Source organism: Carassius carassius, chromosome 7, assembly GCF_963082965.1.
Source record: "Carassius carassius chromosome 7, fCarCar2.1, whole genome shotgun sequence".
Classification (NCBI taxonomy): Eukaryota; Metazoa; Chordata; class Actinopteri; order Cypriniformes; family Cyprinidae; genus Carassius; species Carassius carassius.
Window position 1 is genome coordinate 24,101,242 of NC_081761.1, and position 22,445 is coordinate 24,123,686.

The 22,445-nt window shown below is 36.0% G+C and overlaps 1 protein-coding gene across 9 annotated transcripts in view; it reads left to right on the forward strand.

The window, feature by feature from the left end:
* gab1 (GRB2-associated binding protein 1) overlaps nucleotides 1-22,445 on the forward strand; it is an 82,461-nt gene that overhangs the window by 56,731 nt on the left and 3,285 nt on the right. For 5 of the 9 annotated variants that reach the window (XM_059554255.1, XM_059554260.1, XM_059554259.1 and 2 more), the window contains 9 exons: nucleotides 4,493-4,790; nucleotides 8,147-8,372; nucleotides 9,653-10,299; nucleotides 12,704-12,798; nucleotides 12,913-13,216; nucleotides 15,129-15,212; nucleotides 17,505-17,598; nucleotides 18,119-18,245; nucleotides 22,294-22,422. In XM_059554255.1, coding sequence (XP_059410238.1) covers nucleotides 4,493-4,790; nucleotides 8,147-8,372; nucleotides 9,653-10,299; nucleotides 12,704-12,798; nucleotides 12,913-13,216; nucleotides 15,129-15,212; nucleotides 17,505-17,598; nucleotides 18,119-18,245; nucleotides 22,294-22,422 — 2,004 coding nt within the window. Of the gene's footprint in view, nucleotides 1-4,492; nucleotides 4,791-8,146; nucleotides 8,373-8,586; nucleotides 8,677-9,652; nucleotides 10,300-12,703; nucleotides 12,799-12,912; nucleotides 13,217-15,128; nucleotides 15,213-17,504; nucleotides 17,599-18,118; nucleotides 18,246-20,895; nucleotides 20,972-22,293; nucleotides 22,423-22,445 lie in introns of all 9 variants that reach the window. The other 4 variants (XM_059554263.1, XM_059554256.1, XM_059554257.1 and 1 more) reach the window with 4 other exon arrangements.

Here is a 22,445-nt window from a genome sequence, read left to right on the forward strand (position 1 = left end):
GAAACCAGCCTTGTGTGTAAGTGAGAGAGAGAGAGAGAGAGAGAGAGAGAGAGAGAGAGATGTGCACAAATGAGAGAGTGATGTTTATGGCTCATTCAACTTGGCCACTATCCTCCAAAACGAAGACATTGCTTCTCCTAAATGAAACAAATTTGGCATTTCGATCCCCTTTAGATTTCTCTATTGCAGCTGCCAAAATCAGAAGCAGTACAGTTTACTTGTTTAAAGGTCAGATACAAAATAAATAAATAGATCTTTGTATTCATGTAGGTTTCAAATGTAATTTTGAATTTTGTAATGTAAATGAATTTTATAGTTTCAATATTAATTTTATTGAATGACTTTAAAAATGTCATCTGATGTAATTCAGTGAAGATTTCCTATACACCTTAAATACATTTAAGTGTAGACATCTTATCATTATAAAAAATTTTTTTTAATGTAATACTGTAATTCAATTTTTAGAGATTGTACCACTTTAGACATTGTACGACCTGAAGTAACTTTGCTAAACTTTGCTAAACTAAACTTTTTTAAGTGACTTTTAAACTCAGTCTTGAGGGTCTACAGGGTTCCTCTATCTAATTTTCCATTTTTTCCTGCATGTTTCTCTGTCACGTTTGCACCACATGATTTGGCTGGTCACATCATGTTGCTTGATTTGGCAGACAAATCTGCCAAATCAAATGTTTAAATGTTTAGAATGCATTTTTTTTTTATACTTAATAACAATAATAAAACTAACAATATGCCAAACAACTCAAGCTTTCTTTTCACGAATGTCATCCTTTTAATGAGTTTTTCTTTATTATGATATTTGGACAGTTCTTGAAGCCACATTGATTTTTTTTTATATCTAAATGAATCTACATTAACTTCAGAAGCATAAAAATGTTCTCAATGAAAGGTGTATTTTAGCCGTTTTATCTATAACCTGAATGTTTTAAGTTTAATGTATAATTATTTTAATGAATTGATTTTGTATAAAAAAAATGTCATTGACCCTTAAATTGTAAATTATTAGTTTATTACATTTTTCCTTCCCATTCTATTGATTTAAACTTAAACTGCATTCTTCTTGTTTGACGTGAGTTCTCCTGAATGTTCATGGTTGACTGAAGCAGTTCTCTGGATGATCTTTTGTTCTGTCTGTGTCGTTGTACCCACATAAGCTGATCCATGTGACAGGTTAGCCGGGGCTCTCTCCTGCCAGTAAACATACACATGCACACACTATCTGTGTAATATGAGCTTCGAAAGCTTTGTTTAGAAGTGGTGGCTAGAATCTAAGAGGCCTCTGTGTTGGTTAAACCATAGTAGAGGAGCACAGCTAATGTTGTTAATTGTAGGACTTGTTCAGTCCCACTGACGTGTTTTACCACTTATCATTTAATTTTATAGTCTATATTGCAATTAGAATGTTAGTAGAGTGAAATGTTCAGCCTGAGACTGTAGAGCTTTCCATACTTAATATGAGTGAAATGATGCTCGGATGGTATACACTGGTAAATTTAGGTCGCATCACACAATTAGGTCCATCATGCTGGTTGAGCGTCATGTTGTGTGTGTGTGTTTGGTTTGTCATGGCGGGGCTGTTGCCTCTTGTGTTGCTATGCGGTGGGGTGATATCCAGAGGGCCAGAGCTTGGCTGTCTAACAAAGAGAACCCTGTCGATGGAAAAACAGCTGAGAGGGGGTTAGAAGGGGGTAAAGTATGGCATTGTTAATCCCCTCCAAACCTGATGGTAAAAAATAAACAACACGGATTGAGATTCCTGGCAGTCTGGCGGTTTAATTACAGAAGCCTGTGATCTTTTCCTCAGGGTTAGTTTTCTTAATCTTGTTTAAGACAGAGTGGTCTGTTGAAGTTTAAAGTGTCACGAAACCCCCTTGTTCGAGCACTGGTCTTTCACACCTTGGATCTGAAAAAGACTTCAGAAGTGGGCGTGTAAAACTGTCGAAAAGTGGGAGTGTAGAATGGGAAAAGGGGAGAAAACAACCAATAAAACACAGACCTATAACATACTCACTATACAGACAACTGAATATTAAAATATCTTTAAAGCAGACAGAATAAAGGCAGTTAGTTTCTGTTTACTCTTCTTTGAACTTTCGGTCTGTATCATTTGCTGTGTATGACGATCTGTTGTGTCATCGCGTTCATGATCGGACGAAGCAGTTTCCGCTGGATCAGGTCATGCACCTTATTTGCCCATCTTTTATGTGAAGAAGACATGATATGTGTGCGTGCTAGTTCATGTTTGGAGCAAGGGAGAATATGAACTGTTCTTTCACATAAACCCAAAACACGCTTTCTCCGGTCAGGATATGAACTATGATATTACTATAATATAGTGTTATTAAACCCATTGCGGCGTTCCACGCAGAAACGTGCGTGCTCCACATTTTGTCATATTAAATATTGTTTCGGTCATGTTTAGAGATGAACTGACAGTGCAGATGCTCTTTCATAAGATTTGAATCATCAGAAAACTGATGACGCAGATGTCTACTCTCCAGCCTCAGCAGCCAATCACCACTCCAGATTAATGCACATACGTCACTTTTCGTGACATAGGCTCAACTTTGCTTTTTGAACTAGAAGAATAAAATTGCTTCAGGAAAAAAAAACACTTTTACCTTAATAATAGACATAAGTGCTAAAGTTGTTTTTACTGATGTGCAACATGTTTACATCTCAAAAAATGTGTTTTAGGGTTTCATGACCCTTTTAAGGGCAAATCTAAGAAAAACTTTTTCTTCCCCTGTTTGTAACTGGGTACATATTTTGGACTATTTAGGTCTTATGTTGAATATCTACTAGTGTTGTGCACAAGTAACCAACTAATCAAGTACTCATTCTGCAACAACTAATTGTTTAAATTACTAGTTTAAAAACTCTTCAAATAATCTTTGAATAGTGTTTTGGAAATAATTAAATGTACTCACTATGTGATACCATTTGTTTTGAATATTTTATTTTTATGTTATTAATATATTATAGGCTACATATAAAAAAAAATCTAGTCTTGATTTTTTTTTGTACATTTTTTAATGTGAGCTTGTTTTGAAAATTAATATGTGAAATGTACAAAATATGAATATCACATGCATGTCATACTCATTATTTATAACTAGTTGTTTAATTGACTGAAAGTACTTGATTGAAATTGATAAAAAATGCTTAATTCAAGAGTATTATTTTATTAATATCTGAGACCAGTTCTCACTATTAACTAATTACTTAATATCATGCATATAACTAGCATATTGGCTCTTTATTAGTACTTAAAATGCACAAATTAATGCTTTATTCTGCATGACCATATTTTGGATCCCTTAATCCTAGCCCATACCCAAACTAAACTACTACCTTACTAACACTACTTTACTAACTATTAATAAGCAGCAAATTAGGAGTTTTAGGCAAAAGTCATAGTCAATCGTTAGTTAATAATGAGAATTGGTCCTTAAAATAAAGTGTGAATACAATAAATATTAATAAAAACTTTCTGGTTGACCATTATGCCATACAGCATTATTTATCCAGTTTATGTCCATCTTTTTGTAAATTGATGTTTTTTCCCTCCATCTGATGAATTTATTATTTCATTCGTATGATGCTTTTAATTTTCACATTGCCCTCTTTTATTTGATCCCCACCCTGTTTTACATCCACCCATCTGATAGGTTCAGGTAGGGCTAATTTTCTAAGAGCTGAACTGCTGTCCCCTTCACTTTGTCACAATCCGTGACATTTTGAACTTTGTTTTTTATACAAAACCAAAATTTCCATTTTCCCTCTCTTTTAAATGGGAGAAAAGCATGTATAATCAAGCTGTAATTGTCAGTTACTTCTTTTAGTGTGAGTGCTTCTCAGGCTTCTGAGTGGTGTTAAATTAAAGTCAGTCTGCAAAGGGTTTAGCCAGTATCTCCAACAGAGTTTTGAGTGGAGTTTGAGTCCACAGTGTCCGCTGCATGTGGCTGGATCAATAGGATCAGATGTCATAAAAACCCCTGCAATGACTTTTGTAGGACTGAAACATCTCACAATGCTTTTCCTACAGTTAGTCAGTGTTAATTTGGTACGGTTCTCATGTAATAATATTACATAACAGCATGAATATTCCAGAGAGGCCAGTCTGACGAACTTTTCGTAGGCTGTGAACATATTTGTAAGAACATATCAGTCTAGTTTTACAGTAGATTTGTTTGATACATGTGGAGGTAGTATGAGGACCACTTGTATAAAAAAAAGAAAGAAAAGCATTTTGGAAGTTAATATAGCCTTTTTAATTTACAATTATCTTTCTTAGAATACAATTTTATCAGAAACTTTGTCATAATGGGCATCAATGAAACTTGTCCAATGGTACATATTAGCAAAATTGGTCAGGAGAATTATTCAAGAAGTGTTTTTTTTTTCATTAGTCATGTGATTCTTTAAATGTGTTGTAGTACATGAATCATATGGTTCTCCTCTCTCCTTTCAGGCATGGAAGAAGCGATGGTTTGTTCTGCGCAGTGGGAGGATGACAGGAGACCCAGATATTCTGGAGTATTACAAGAATAACCATGCCAAGAAGCCCATCCGCGTGATCGATCTGAACCTGTGTGAGCAGGTGGACGCCGGACTCACATTCAACAAGAAGGACCTGGAGCACAGCTTCATCTTTGACATCAAGACTATCGACCGGATCTTTTACCTGGTGGCAGACACTGAAGAGGAGATGAACAAGTGGGTGCGCTGCATCTGTGATATCTGTGGCTTCAACCCCACCGATTCGGAAGGTAAATTGTGTCACATGCAAATGCACACCTCGGAATTGAATGATTATGATTTCAGACATGAATATGACGCATCACAACACCACGGAGACCTGAGGGTTTAAGTCCAAAAACTGACTTGAAATAACCTAACAAATCAAATCGGGGCTAAAGAGTTTCCATTAACGACAAATTAAATACACACAACTTTACTAATTTGTGCACGCTTCTTCTTAAGCAGACCTTTATGTCAATCATGGATCAAATCTATCCACCATGACAAACAGTAATAGGTAAATCAAATGTAAGCTAGTAGGCTACTAATAACTAAGCTCAAATTAATTAATGTGTGTTTCTTATAGCAGCTAAAATGTAGTCATTTTCTTTATTTATTTTCCTTTTTAAGTTAGTGATTTTAACTTTTAAGTTAGTTATTTTAATGCTTTCAAGAGCAATTTTAGATTGTAATGTTCTGCTATCTGTTCTGCAAACTATAAAAGGTACAGCTGTAATCAAATGAAAGGCTGTATGGCTAGAAACTGTAAAAAAAATCTAATAATAGTATGTGAGACAGTGGTAATATCATTGTGTTGCTGTTGGTAAGTAGAGGAGCTTAGCTTAGCCTGACAGTTAGCCTGCTTTAGACCAGGTTAGTTTCCCAGCATAAGTTGCCACAGTGACCAAGCTTGATCTAGGCTAGACCTATGTTAAATTTGCTTTATGGAACCAAATCATTTGACAATGAGTCAGACTAACTGAAATAAGCCTGGCTTATTTGGTTGACTTGTTTTATAAAACAGGCCTTGAGGCATTAAAAGTTATCATATTTCCTCCATTGCATCATATTGCATTAAACTGCATTGTGTGGAATCGAATCGAATGGAAATCGGATCGCACTGCATCGTAATAGGGGTGAATCATATGGCTTTGCATCGGTAGCTGCTTCATATGTATCTTTAATGTATCGTATCGTTGGCTATGCATCAAGATCATGAGGTCCACATGCATAGTACATTGTCATTTGTACTACCAGTCAGTAACTACAGTGACATCTCATGAGAAATGAAATGCTAATGAGACTCATTTGTCAGAAGTCAACTACAAATAATTTGGTTTCTTTTATTTTATTTTAATTAAACAAATGTTTGTTTCCTAGACCTAGAGAAATCAAATAATTCTAGTTCAGTGTTACTGCCATTCAAATGAGGTTGGAAAGATTTTTTCTTGTTGTTTTTCAAAAGAAGATAACAAATTAGTTAAAAAGTTAAGCCTTCTGGGAGAACATCACGTAATAATCAATATTCATGATCAATGCCTCTGCAGTAATTGGACAATAATACATGAAGTCTGATGGGTACTACTACTGAATTTGGTATTGTGACACCTCAGATGTTGAATCGTCACATTTTCTTTCACTTTTTTGCTGAATTGATAATGCATTATATCAAAAAAGGACCAAACGGTTTTAAACTGTCACTTTTGTCTATTTTGATACACAGAAGCATGTCATTATTAGCCACCAGCACTAAACAGTGTACTGAGAATTCAGATATGTAGGGGGGATTTTCCAGGGCTTGGATGATTCAGCAGCAAGCTTGACAAACAAGAGCAGGGAGGGGAGAAGAATAAGGGAAGGAGGAAAACGGGAAAAAAAGTGAAGAGACCGAAAGAGACAAAGTGTCCCTGACAGTCTTGAGCTGCCTGCACTTAGAAAGAGTCAAATGCACCCAGTGAGTGAGTGGGTGTGTGTGGGTGTCAATGTGTGTTCGCACAAGAGATGTGTGCACGTTTTACTGAATAACTGAAAGCAGAGTTTGAAGAGAGACTTGTACAAAAACACGCACAACCACCCCGTTAGCCGCACTCCACTGACCTTGAGAGTAGGCTGTTCAAAGAGAGATGGAAATAAAAATAAAGTCAGAGATAAAGAGAAAAATCCTTTTAAAAGAGCATAGACAAAAAGCTTTACAAGCTATCCTAGATAACACATAAAACCGAGACTCTGTCATGGATTAGTGGCACTTTCATTAGCGTCTTGTGTTCAGGGTTCCTCTCTGCACAGTTCTACACTTTCACACGGCCTGTGAAGGATGGAGGCCTTAACCTTGATCAGTCGCTTTGCAAAAAATAATAATTAACTCTCGATCAAAGTAACATGGTCATCGCTGCTCTCGATTAGAACCTTGCCTTCAAAATATCCGGATAATTGAACATAATTTCAGTCAGTTTATTGTAAAATGCTGTGCAATACATACTTTTAAGACCTGATGAAATCGAAAGTGGGGGGGGGGGGGGGGTTGTTGTTTTTAGCACATATATATATATATATATATATATATATGTGTGTGTGTGTTTGTGACATATCAGGACACAACTTTGTATAATTACATTTTTCAAAAGGCTTATAAATCATACAGAATGAGTTTTCTTGAGAAAGTAAAAAGGTGCACAGTTTCCTGTGAGGGCTAGGGTTAGGTGTAGGTTTGGTGTAGGGCGATAGAAAATATGGTTAGCACAATATAAAAACCATTAAGCCTATGGGATGTACCCACTTTTCACAAAAACAAACGTGTGTGTGTGTGTGTTTTAAGACGTGGTGTGTTGAAACATCTTAGGAAGTAATTCAAAGTTACAACATCAGGTGTGTTCAAGTCATCTGTTGGTGGATGACATTGATCTGTTAAAAATACATTTTAAAAATCTTAAAATTGTGAATAAAGAATGTGTTTTTGCTGTGTTTTTATTCAGGTACTGTAAATGTAACTGATGTATGCCATAATTACAATCTTGCCAAAATGATTTGAACACACCCTTTAATATTTCACACATAAACATTAAAGTTTCAATAGGAAGTACGTCAACATAGGAAGGAAAACTGCATTCGCCAAACAATTTCACAGGGTCTTCGAACACTTTTGGCTGCATACAGTATCTAGCATGCTGTCACTGACCTTTAGCTTAAAAAATAATAATCAATGGTAAAATTTGTTTATAGTAATGCACATACGTTAGAGGTGAATTTGGTAAATGTATAATTACAGTGAGACCAATCTTTAAATCAAGCAGGTCATAGCACTAAGAGCTATGATTTAAGTAGATAGATCCAATATATTTTGCATCCACACATTGTATATTCTCAATTTCATTTGATCAATTCACACTTCTTTTTTTACCCCCATTTCACTTAGCTTACCAGATATCAGCCTGCGGAGAGGCTTTCACAGTACTAATTTGTTTTGTACAGGGATGGTTTTAGTAAAAGCTTTTGATTAAAACAATGCTGCCCTGAGCTTGATCTGATCTTAAGTGTATCTTAAAGCTTATGATCTCATAAAGTGTGAAGCTCAGCGATAATCTCTCCTATCATCTTCTTTCTACAGACTCCGCAAAGAACTCTCACCAAGTAAATGTGCCAGGGGGTCTGGTGGTGGATATGGCCCCTAGTGGAGGGCCAGGAGGAGCCTTAGGGGCTTCTGCTCTGGCCAACCTGCCTCCTCCATACCAGCCTGTCAGCATCAGACCCTTGGGATCCTCCTCCAGTCTTGATGAGCCTCAGGACTACCTTTGGCTGCTCAACTGTGAGAGCAAGAAACCTGAGCCTAACAGGTAAGACACAACATCTGGGTTATGTGTACACTGGCTATTTTAGTGTGTGGCTCAACCAATAATTTGTAATGTTGGCCTGCTACTGTTTTGAGTCTGTTGTTTTTAAATTAGCTGTTATATAATGTGAATACCGCCCACTCCTGCTAAGACGCTTCAGGACATTTCAGACCTGGCTATATGGGGCTCATTTTATGTATTTGTGTGTGTGGTGTAGTCCAGTGGTTCCTCTTGCCCTAGGAGGGGAGGAGCAGGAATACCTGCTTCTGGAGGAGTGTGAGAGCAGGAGCGCTCCTCCTGATTGTCAGTGAGTGAAGAGCATCAGTGTGAAGAATACAATACTAAACAACACACACACACACACACACACACACACACACACACACACACATATATGGCCTGTTATTTTTACCTGAAAATCTGCACACTTATTATAACAACTTACTAAAATATATATTGTTCTGAGATTTGACTAAAATGGGTTGGTATGTTTTCTTGCCTTCAGTGCTTAAAAAAAAAAAAAAAGAGTATGTATGCATAGTTTGAAACAGGGCTTGTGTGAAATATGACATGCATGGTTGTGTTTGGCACTAACCTTGCCAGTTCTAGTTGTATAGCGATAAGCTTATTACAAAGCTTTCAGGAATACTTGAAAATGTTTGGTTATTCATTTCCTACTATGGGCAAATATTGTGTATTTGACCATTGTCCCTTGCAACCAATCTGCCGAACTCTACCAGTTTCATGTCCCTCATTAAACCAGTAGTGTTTTGTCTCTTTGTTCTATCAAATCATTATTTTATGTCCTTTGATTTATAAAGGTGCAGTCGGTAGTTAGCATAGTTATCATTGCTGTTCTTCATGTACTTTAACGTACAATCACGTATTGCAAAAGTTTTATGTAAATTACTCTGATGCTAGTCATGGTTTTTAACCTTGCACCAAACTACTGAATGCATCTTTAATTGCCAAGTTGCTGTGTAATAAGTGATAATAATATAATGTAGTTGGCTGGTAAATATTGCAATATAAACCACTTTAGTTATTATGGATTCAGTTATCATGCAGCAATGACCGACTGACATTTTGTCTTACTTGCCAGTTAATTAAAAATACAAAGACTATTTCATATTGTGATTTTCATAATGACCTAAAGTAGCATTGTGTGTGTTTGAAAGGGTGTCTTTGTACTGATGAGGAGAGTGTGTTTTTATATATTTAGCTGGAATTTGTTTGAGTTACTTAGCTTGTAACCTGTATCTCATGCATGGGCTTCTTTACAGGGCCCGTGGCGAATGCTCCAAGTCTACCTCCTCTGAACCCGACTGTAATGACAACCTCCCTTCCCACCACACACCCACCTCCTCCTCCTCCTCCAGGCACGCCTCGGTCAATGGTTTCTTTCCTACCCAGCATGCCCCTGGGCTCTATGATTCTCCTCCTTCACGTGGGCAGTCGTTGTCGGCTGACTCGCAGGGTCTTTACCTCCTGCCCCGAAGTTACTCTCAAGACACTGTGCTGCTGCCGAAGTCGGCGTCCTCCCCTCTCGGTCCTGACGGTGAGCCCGGTGAACTCTATGTCTTTAACACGCCTGGTCGTAAACCCTCTTTTGAGGCCCAGTTGCGGAACTTGTCAGTTAGCTACGATATTCCACCTACACCTGGAAGTAACTGCACCTACCAGATTCCCCGTACTGCTGGGGTGGAGGCTGTTTCAGGGGCCACAGATGTGGTACCGCCCCCTCGTCCTCCTAAGCCTTTACTGACCACGGGAACAGTCCCACCTGAGCGGTCACCCACGGACACGTATGTGGTGCCACGGTCAGTGTCCGAGACTGATGGGAATTACTGCGTGCCATCTAGTACAGGAGGGAACAAAGCACTAAGGAGCAACACCATTGGTACAGTGGATTCTTCACGTCTACGTAAAGGTAGGAGGATATCAATTATCCAAGTCACCATTGCTATTTCACCACCATTATGAAAGCAAAAGTTCGGTAAAAATACAAGCTCAAAATCTCTAGGAGTCTTAGTTGCCTAATGGTTAGGACTGCACAATTAATTGAAATTAAATCGTGATTAGGCAGAAGCTCCGATTGTCATGCGTATCTTTCAGTGAAGCATGGTTCTGTGATCAGCAGTAAATCTCCAAAGGTCAGAGGGCGCTCTCGCTCTGAAAATCCAAATCCAGGAAATGCCAATTGCTGCAGCTGAATCAACAGAAGATTTAACTGCTTTTACTGGTTCAGTCTGACTAATAAACAGAAGACTATGGCAATATATGGTTCATCTGGGTTTTTATTATTATAATTAATAAAGTATATCTATAATGAAATGCTAATCGACGTAGCCAGTGTCACTGCTTATAATACAATGGAATATTGTGTGCCTTAATCTGTTTAAGAAGCCACATCACCTTACAGAAGGATTTATTACAAACACTCGACTGACATTATGAAGTGAGTTTGGAGTACAAACATGTTATCAAATGTGGTATTTTCACATGCTCCCAGATGGAGCAGCATTTACTACACAAAACGGTAGTTCACTGAGAAGATACACAAACAGCTGTCGTTAGCGCAAACGATTTCATCAATTTCATAATCCTACGATTATATCGTCTGTGATTATGAATGCGATTTTGCATAGCTTGTCAGAGAACTACGGCTTTGTGTAGTAAATGCTGCTCCACCTGAAAGCAGGTGATGGAGATTTACTGTTAATCACAGAACCAGCTTTACTGACAAAATGTGCATGACAAACATGATTAATTGTCTTCGATTAATTGTGCAGCCCTAATAACGGTTTGGAATCTGAACTTCAACTTTTGCACTGCCTTTAATGTGCAGTTGGAAAGAAGGTCTTCAGTACCATTTGTATACTGAAAGTAAGTTAACTTCACACACACACACACACACACACACACACACACACACACACACACAAAAATATATTATATTATACCATGTTCAAGGTCCAGAAAGGTAACAAGAAGATTGACAATTAGTCCATGTGACATCAGTGGTTCAACTGTAATTTTATGAAGCTACAAGAATAGTTTTTGAATACTTTATTCAAGAATTCTGGTGCTAGTGGACGTGGAGGAGTCATTATTTTATCTTATTTTTATTTTTTTGCACAAAAAGTACTCTCGTAGTATTGTATGCAGTATTTTATGTGAGGGTGAGTAATTAATGACACAATTTTCATTTTTGGGTGAACTATCCCTTTAACATTAATAGTAAGACATGTTTTTTAAGCAGTAAATGAGCATATTAAAATTATTTCTGATGGATCTTGTGAGACTAAAGACTATAGTAATGGCTGTTGAAAATTCAGCTTTTTTTCAATCAAAATACCATCCTCAAATTTCTGAACAGTAGTTTAGAATAATTATCTATATTATAATTATTTGAGACTGTAAGACATAGTAATTATTACAGACTTTCAAGTGTTCATTCTGCCTGTTTAACAGCACAAATTCTGTATAGTGGTCTGTAACAAAGCAGATAAAGATCTAATGTTCACATCGAATAATGGAAAAGGCATCACTGTCAATTTGGGCAATTTATTTATTGTCAGATTATTTATTAGTTTTTCTTACAGTTTGCCAGAATGCTTGAAATATATGCTAAAAAGCACTAAAATGTAACCCAATTGTACATTAATTACAGTTCATGAGCAGGTACAGTATGAATGCTAATGTCAATATTATCTTTATTTTGAAATTCTAAATCCTGATTTTATTTGATTTAATTTTTTTTCTGGCAGCTCATTCTTTCAGTGTATTTTCAATAAGTACCATCAAGCTGTTTGTTCTGCAATGGGGGTCATGAGTGGGTCCCTCTAGTGTTGTTTGGTGGTATTGTAGTATTGTTTATGTACTGTACACCCGTGCCCTCATAATAATACACAAATGTATAATAAATTAATACACTGATACAGCAAGGGTAGAAATAAATTGTTGAAAAAATGACACAATAGACTTATATTCAGCAAGGGTGCATTCAAGTGATGAAGAGTGAAAGTAAAAAATATAAAGATTACAAACATATATATATTTTAAATAAATGCTGCTCTTCTGAACTTTCTCAAGAAAGTAATGTGACATAAGACTGGAGTAATGGCTGCTGAAAATTCAGTATTGTTAACACAGGAATAAATTGCATTTTAAAATGCATTAAAACAGTAATAATATTTCGCAATATTACTGTTTTACTATATTTTTAATGAAAATAAATGCAGCCCTGTTGAGTAGAAGAGAGAAGGTTCTGTGACTTTTTTTTCTTCTGCATTCTTTTGACTGCATTCATTTATTTTGTATTTATTTCACAGATTACGGATCTCAAGACTGCTATGACATACCCCGTCCCTTCCCCCCAGATAAAAGTTGCTCATTTGATTTTAATGAAAGCTTCAACAACTATTTTGTGAGTTTTCCTAATTAATCAACTTTATCTATTTTAAAACTAAGCCCTGTCTTTAAAATATCTTAAGAATCATCTTAAGAAAATAGTTTGTTCCCTGTTCTTGGATGCATTTAGAAAAATAAAGGCATGGTGCCAGTAGGAGGTGTTTCCACTGAGGAGATGGACGAGAACTATGTACCCATGAGCGTCCACTCTTTGTCACATCAGCGTTCTGGAAGCCTATCAGAACCCATCCAGGAGCCCAACTATGTGCCCATGACACCAGGCACAGTAGAGTTCTCCTCCCTCGGAAAACAGGTGCCCCCTCCAGCCCACATGGGCTTCCGCTCCAGCCCCAAGACCCCACCTCGAAGACCAGTGCATATACCCGAATGCCAACCCCCGCCCGTAGACCGCAACCTCAAACCTGACCGTAAAGGTGAGCCCTGAGGTTTTTTTCTTTTGTGGTGTTTGTGTGTATAAGGTGGGATTATGTTAATGTATACAGTGCTTGCATCTCTTCAGCATAGCAACTCTCATTACCAGCTTTCTCACTAACAGGTGCCGGCCCATGCTTATGAAGAATTTCTTCCACTTTTAATTGAGTTCTCAGTCTGCTTGTTGCCATGCAATTATACCGCGCATTACAGATCTTTCAACTCGCTTAGCAAACTAGTCTGCACTGCTGTAACAGCGACCTTTGCGTTTTAATCATTAGCATGTGACCTCACTCATAAAAGAAGCTATTGTCTATAGATTCGGAGCCCTGGGTATGAGGGAGCCTGTCTGCACCGTTAGCCTGGAGCGGTCACCTCTGTCCCCATTGTGCCTTAGTGAAAGACCTCTTTGATGGCCAGACCTGCGAGGGGAATTTCAATCTGGTCTGAGAGAAAAAGGGGACGTGCTGAAAGTTGCACAAGCGGGCGAAACATCAGCAGCCAGCTGGGACAGCACTATTGATCTAAAGACTAATAGCAGAAGCTCTCTGTGCTCATCCGAAACCATTGACACCCATGACTACCGGTAATCATATGACAAATATGTGATACTGTTAAATTATACATAATTACAAGCAACAAATATTAAAACAAACCCTAACCCTAATATGTTGCAAATTAGTATTTCTCAAAACTTATTTGTGTCATTTTAGTGTAACATGAACACAGATAAAGTGTAAACTAGAATAAAAGGTTGTTCTGCAAGATATAAATTACTATAAAAACTAGTGCTATCAAACAGTTAATCGCATCCAAAATAAGTGTTGTTTTTTTTTTTACATAATATATGTGTGTGTACTGTGTATATTTATTATGTATATATAAATACACACACATGCTTGTATATATTTAAGAAAAACAAGTTATGTTGATATTTTAAGTATATTTATAATATCAATTATTTGAATATAAAATATAAACAAATACATGTTCATGTATTTGTAAACATGTACTACATGTTTACAAATAAATAAATCCATAAATGGTGTAACATTCGGCTGTCTGCATGATTTTGGCCAAGTAGTGCATGTAGGGTACTGAAATAGGTCTTCTTAAAAATAATTTTTCTATTTTTTTAAACATGGGCCAAGCACAAAGCTAACTGTTTTCACATCATTCTCAAATGCCAAGCGTCCTTTCTACGGTTCTTCAGACAGCGGCTTATTGTATTTGTTGTGTATTTGCAAGCCTTTTCTGAACATGGAGTGATTCAAATGGCTTTGGTGGCATTTTATTGGCAGTTGTTGGGTACTTTGTGTTCTATTGTGTTTGTCCTCTCTCTACGCTTTTACTGGCTGTTCTGTATTAGTCTAAATATTAGTGTATGTTCTGCCTGGTTTCTCTATCTTCCTATATCAAACTTTTTACCTGAACAGTCTTCAGTCTTGGAAATCATTGTGATATTCTGCTCTTTTTTTGTGTTTGCCCGGTTGTATAATTGTGGCCATCATCACTCTTGACTTGTGGCAGCAATATGCATACAGCAGAAAAAAAATAAATTGGTTTAATTTTTCTAATATTACAAAGACATTACTGAACCCTTCTGTCTGGCTGAGCCACATGCTGGCGTGTCGTCGGTTGGTGTGAATGCTTTACTCACCCACGTGTGTCTGTTTAACCCTGTGCATGTTCATCTTTGTGGGGAAGCCTTGTTCATCGCATGTCTTAAATGCATGAAGAGGTGTTGCCATGGCAGCAGCCCAACACATAATTGTTCGGCGAGAGAGAAGAGGCACAAGTGATGGAGGTGGCCGTGATTGTGCTAAATTGCATGGGTGTGAAGTTTAGAAGAAGACAAGGCCGGTTTCTTTCAAAGGAGACATGTAACAAAGAAGTTTTCTCTCACCAATTCAGGTCAGAGCCCTAAAATAAACAGAGCAGTCGGTCTTGAGCGAACCGACTCCCAAACCATAGGTGAATTCTCAAGACGGCGTAAGGGTACGTACCTCGACAGAATGCTACTTTCATTGTCTGCCTCCTCAGTTTTCAGGTGAAGGTTTCAACAAGTGATCCTAATCGCAATGTATGGCTGTTGTATTCGAATATATATGAAGTAACTGCTTTAAATATTTTTATATTTAACATTTAAGTTTATCAGTAGATTTGAAAGTACATTATTTTGATCATTGATGCTTCCATAGGCTCTCTCTCTCTAATTATAACTGTATATAATATATATAATAATAGTAAATATGGTTTCCCGGCCCAAACACTGACTGTGTGAACGTAGCCTATCATACAGACATTCACTATCTGCAGTGTGTGGAGGAACTTGGCTTTCCACTCAAATATTTTAATGATCAAGTAATTGGTGCAGTTGCCTATGCATAGCTTTGTCTGTAGTGTGCACAGATTGCTGTCCCAGAGAAGGCAGTTGGATTTATTTCTTAAATGTTTTGGTCAGCTGGTTATTAAGCAAATGAATTTGTGATAAATGAGATTTTAAGGTTCTGGTAGAGTGATGCTTGTGCTTAACTGGTGGAGGGAAGCTAGCACACTTGATATCGCAGCTACTGTAAAACTAACTGATTAACATTTGACTCTACAAACACCTTTCACTGTCAAACTGCTCACTGCCCCACGAGTCATAAACATTATAAACACTTAACTAACACATTTGCATACGCATTTTTGAGTCATATTGACAAGAGCAGAAAGTGGGCGGATGAATCGTATTATGACTAACAGTGTGAAGAGCAATCCAGGTGTCTAGATACAGTCTTGGGAGCTTTCTGATGCTGCTTTGTTTGATGGCATCAGGATATACCTGCCATCAGGAAGTCCAAAGATACACTGCTGTTCAAAAGTTTGGGGTCGGTAAGATTATTTATATGTTTTTGGGGGGAGAAGTCACAGAATCAAAGGCTTATGCGCACCAAGGCTACATTTATTTGATCAAAAACACAATGAAATTTTCAAATCCTGAATTTTCAGCATTGCTCCAGACTTCAGCATCACAAGATGCTTTATAAATCATTCCAGTATGCTGATTTGCTGCTCAAATAAACAAAGAATTATCAGTGTTGAAATCCTACTGCAACTTAATTATATCAGGAGTCTTTGTATTTTTAATACTAACAGTTTAATGCAAATTTGCTAAATAAAGTATTGTTATTAAAAATTAAAAAAAAAAACACTGACCCGAAACTGTTAAACAGTAGTGTATCTCCCATCAGTGTGTCCGAATACCAAATATACTAAAAAAAAAAAAACAATAGTGCTACATAACTTGCTCACCTGTGGATTGTCTGCAGTGAGTAAGTGCTGTCTGAATGAGTCCAAACAGCAGAAAAAAATTAACAACAAAAACCATTACAAGTGGTTTATCAACTCTTTGGACTTCTTTGTTCCTACCAGAGCGAAATCAAATAAATGGACACATCAAAAATAAAAATTCATTTTGTGATGCTGTTTTTCATAATACAATATATTACAATATTATTTAGTAGAAACTCACTCAAGCCAAGCGAACATTTTGTGCCCAAAACGTTCAGTTAGGGCCCTAAAATGCATATCCATCTGTGCGTCTTCCCTCACACACTGGCACCAGCTGGTGTGCATATCAGCCAGCTACAGCTACTCCTCGGTTGCCAGATTGGGTGTATCTCAGCTCAGCAGAGTTTTGGGCCAGCTGCAATAACTAAATCAGATACTGTTTATATGTGAAAAGAGAATGAGAGAGGATATGTGTGACTATCACTCATTCTTTACCTTTGGCAGTGGCCTTTTAACCTTTCCAGTTTTCCCTCAGGTGTGATTTCAGTTCTCATGATTTGGTCCTGTATTTGATTTGAGTACATTCTTAAGTGGTGGAAAAAATAAAAATAAGTGTAACAAACTTTTCTCACTGAAGAAATGTTCCTAATTTACTTCTGAGTCTGACTACCATTATTTCTTTCAAATAGCAGACATCGCCCTCTACTGGCTAAAAGTAGATAACCATCATCTAAATTACATGCAAATTTGTGTGTAAATATTCATAAATCTTAATACTTTTTTTAAATAACAGTTTTTGTAGGAATATTTTATTACACACAATTTACACATGCCATTTTATTGTAATTTTATATATATATATATATATAAAATTATTATTATTATTATTATTTTTATTTTTTTAAGATTATTACTTGTCTTGTTGATGATAACCATGTATTAGGCCAAACCTTTGGGTGGTGCTGTGTCATTCGGAACATTTTTCTGCATTAAACTGCTGGGTTTTTTTTGCAGTTAAGCCGGCCCCTTTGGAGATCAAGCCTCTAGCTGAGTGGGAGGAGTATACGGCACCGGTCCGTTCCCCCGTGACCAGGTCCTTCACGAGGGAGTAAGTGTCGGGCATGTTTCCACTCAAACAGATCAGTATTTAAGCATGGTTCTGCATGGCCTCCACACCACAGACTCCACAGGCTAAACAACTAATCATTCATGCATTCCTGTAGTCTTCTCCTAACATCCCATAATAGTAAAATGGTAGTGATGATAGTAAAATGTCGTTATTATTTGATTGTGATTATAAGTGATTCGACTGTCATCACTACCTAACACACATAATAACAAAAGGGGTAGTGATGACAGTGCAATAAAGGCATGAATTGTGTTCTTGAATTATTTATTGATTTAATACCTTGATGTAGGTGCCATGTGGCTCATGTGTCTGGAACGCTGGAAGTGTGTGTGAATCAGTGCCACTGAAGGTCTTTTTGTCTGCCAGTGTGTTCCACATTATCAGCCAAAGTCGTCCAGCTCAGATCTTGTATTAATCCAGACAGAGAGAGTTTGTGTTGCTGTTCTTTGTGTGTGTGTTTGTGTGTGAGCGGCAGTGTAAATCTTGTCCTGCTGCTCAGCCCCTCTAGGTGTACCGCAGCCCCCAGACCGTCCTCGGGGCATAGCACTGCCTCCAGCAGCGACTCCGACGACTGTGATGAGAATTATGTAGCCATGCAACACGCTAATATGTCTACAGATGAACCAGTATGTAAAAAACACCACAGCTACTGTTCCACTCAATTATAAATAATTCATGCATTCATAATTGGAATATATGTATATAAAGTTAATTAAATTAACAGGAATAAATTATAGAAGTAATTTATATACACATACATTAACAACTGGACGTTTGTAGTATTTTAGAAAAAGTCTCTTATGCTTATCAAGGCTGCATTTATTTGATTTAGTAAAAAAAAAAAAAAAACAGTAATATTGTGACTTTTATATATATATATGTATATGTATATTTTATATGTATATTTTAATATATAATTTTGTTTTATTCTTGAGTGTCACATGCTCCTTAAGAAATCATTTTAAAATGCTGATCTGGTGCTCAAGAGATATGTCTTATTATTATCAATGTTAAAAACAGTTGTGCTACCTAATATTTTTGTTGAAACTTTTAATTTATTTGTATTTTTTGTTATCATGATTCTATGATGAATAGAAAGTTTACAAAAAATAGATATATTTTATATTACCGTTATTTCATATTTTCAAATATTTTTGATCACTTTAAAGCATCCTTGCTAAATAAAAGTATTTATTAAAAAAAAAAAAATTATACTGATCTCAAACTTTTAAATGGAAAGGTAAATGTATAAAGTTGACATAAAAATATGTTAGCAACATTAAGTGATTAGAGTTAAGTTTTCTACCATATTATTATCTGCAGATTTGGTTGAAATAAACATGGTCTTGATTCCACAATTTTTTCCATATAAATTATATAACTTAAATAGCCATAAAGGTGAGTGAGAATAAAATCTCAGGTTCCCAGAAATTTGTTGGTATTTGGTGGTCTTTCAACAGACTGGATAGAAGGACCCCTCACAGTTTTTCCTACCTTTACTTTTCTTTTTTCTCAAGTTTTTCTTCTATTTCTGTTGTGTCTTCACCTGGAGGCCCTTTCTTCTTTATTGCTCCATGTTTGTGTTAATTTATTTATTTTTTCTTAAATTTAATGCATACCCTAGGGAACATTAAAGACACTAAAATGTTTTTTTTTTTTTTTTTTCATGCCAAGTCTACTGCAAAAACATTTACAAATTTATTTACTTAATAAAAATACCATACAATTGTACTTTTAGTAAACTAAACAAGTGCTAAATTGGAACAACTAATTTTGTATTTAATGTATTTTAATTGCACGGAAGTAGCGCTGAAATCCAACTAAAGATATACTGAAGTATATTTCTACGTGCTAAAGTAGAACTATTGCAAGTATACTTCAGATACACTTTAAATATCTTGCATTTAAAGACCAATATTATTCAAAGATCATACAATCCTCAGCATTAGTGACATTAAAACACATTTTTGGCTTAATATTAAGAAATGTGCATTGTGCACAAGTAGTACGCCAAATAAAGTTTAATGATGATTTTTGGTAACACTTTCTATGAAGCCCATATTTATAATACATTATAAGGGGTATTCTCAAGGCATTATAATGAAATATAAAAAAAAACCTTTAATGCGTTATATCATCCTATAAATAATCCTAACAACAAATATAATGCATCATCATGCTTACACATTTGTGGTTATAACTTTTAAGATTATGATTATTTATAACACACAATAAACACCATATGAAATCTACTTTTCCATTTATAATTGACTATATATCGTGACAGTTTATTTAAGATCTGCACAGTATATTACTACATCGTGTCAGTGGTTAGGTGTGGAGTGTTCTCTGTGAGGCTAATATTAATTTTGATGTGTGCTAGTTAATAATTTCAACTGAAAGAAAAGCAATGTTTATATGTTAGGTTACATTTTATTTTGATGGTGCCCCTAGTCTGTTGACTATAAGCAACTTTGCAACTACATGTCAACTAACTCTGAGAGTATTAGTAGGCTTAGCTTAAGCTTGACATACCTACAAAGCTTTTTATAGTGAGTTTGTCTTTTGGGGAACCATCAAAATAAAGTCTTAGCATATATTTAGCAGACATGCTACTAATACTCCACTGACTGCTAGTTGACATGTAGTTGCAGAGTTACTTAACAACTGTCTACAATATAATCGATTGGAACTTAAGTGGATGCAACATGTTCACTGAGTGTTATAAATTATCATATTCTTAAAATCATATTCTTAAAAGCTATGCATTGTGCATTCATTATAATGCTTTAAGACTACTCTTATAATGCATTATAAATATGGGCTTCATAGAAAGTGTTATCTAATTTTTATATCAGTAAAATATCGAACAATATGTTAGTAAATATGTTAATAGATTTGAACTATACTTAGTATGAAATAAATGTATTTTAAAAATTAATTTTTTACTAGGGTAATATGGAGAATTTTGTGCATGGCTTGTATTGTTTGCTAACATGTTAGCATGCAGCAGTAAAGGTGTTGATAACACTGCACAGTATGGCTTTTGTTGCACTGAAGTCAACTGCCAATATTTGGAAGAGACTTTTCTCTGCCTCTTTTCTGCTTCTTATTTTCAACTTTCCATTCCTTGCCTTCTTTTGTGGATCCTCTTGTCTGCCTCATCTATATTTTGCATTTTCATTTCTAGTTTCTCTGCGGGCCTTTGCCATTTGTTTCCTGTTTACTCTTTGATTTTTCTACTCCTCTTCTCCTTCCTGTTCCTCCATTCTTTAGAGAAGAGTCATTCTACTGTACAGTTCCCATCACTCCTATAAAGAGAGAGGTGTCAGATCTAGACCACCAGGATGAGGTGAGCAGGGTTATGAAGGTGGACTGAACAACACTCTGGATGTGTGGGATAGTGAATTCTGTCAAAGAAAATTCTGTCCTATTTTACTCATCCTACAGAAAATCTAAAAGTACTATGAAAGTCGATGGTGACCATTAGCTGTTTCAAAATATCTTCTTTCGTGTTCAGCAGAAGAAAGATATTCATACAGGTTTGGAACAACTGGAGGTCGAGTAAAAGATGACAGAATTTTCATGTTAGGTGAACTATCCCTTTGACAAAACTTAGATAACATATGGCCTAGGGGGGAAACATCTGAAAGACACAATTACTGTGTGTGTGTGTGTGTGTGTGTGTATATATATATATATATATATATATATATATATATAATTATGTAAATCGTAGTGTTTATAAATAGTGTTGTAATCATATTTTACAATATTGTAGTTTTAATGTATTTTTGATCAAATAAATGCAACCTCGGTGAGCATAAGAGACATCTTTTGAAGACATGAAAAAAAAAAAAAACTTTAAAACAGTAGTGTATGTGTGTCATTAGATTTTTTTTTTTTTTCTTTGTGAAAAAAAAACCCCGATTTATTTCAACATGAGTGGAACCTAAATTGCATAGAGTTTTATGAAGTCTTACAGTACATTCCAGATTTTTCTGGAATGCTATACATTATTGTATTGTTATTGTATCAGTTGTATACACTATGCATTACATTGTAGCATTGTTCCCCAGACAGTCACTTGATGATTGGATTTGTATTGAGTTACTAAATAATGCAGCATGAATTAAGGCTTAATATATTTTGAAACCTGAATAGAAAAACTACATTTATACAGTACATAATTATTACATTTATGACTCATACCATGAAAAAACATCGAAATAATCTTGCATATGACACTTTTAGAGGTCGGATAGACATCTGCAGAGGTTGCTTCTTCTGCAGAATCCTCTAGAACTAATAGAGCATTATTTTGAATTACTTGAGTCATAAGATCAGTAAGGAATTATGAAGCTGTCTGATCAATATGTAAGAGTTTACAAAGACCTATTTCTGCATAATTTGCAGACAGACACATTACCAATTTAATCATTTGAATGAGTGTTGGGTGACCGACCGCATGTCACTGAAAGATAGGTAGATTATATTAAGTATTTGTAAAAAATTCAGACTCTTCACTTACATCATCTAGTATCATTGTAGTAGATTAATATATCGATAGCATAAATATTTTAATAACTAATTCTGACTACAGCATTGACTATTATCTCTATGTATGCAACCTTTTTGTTGTCAGTTATTTATTTTTATTTTATTTTTTCTCAGAACGTTAAGCTAGCAGCGCCAATGAATGCTGATGGAGGTGGCAGTCCCATGGTGAAGCCCAAAGGAGACAAGCAGGTGGAGTACCTGGACCTCGACTTGGACCCTGGGAAATCAACTCCTCCTCGGAAGGTAAGATATGAGTAATAATAAAG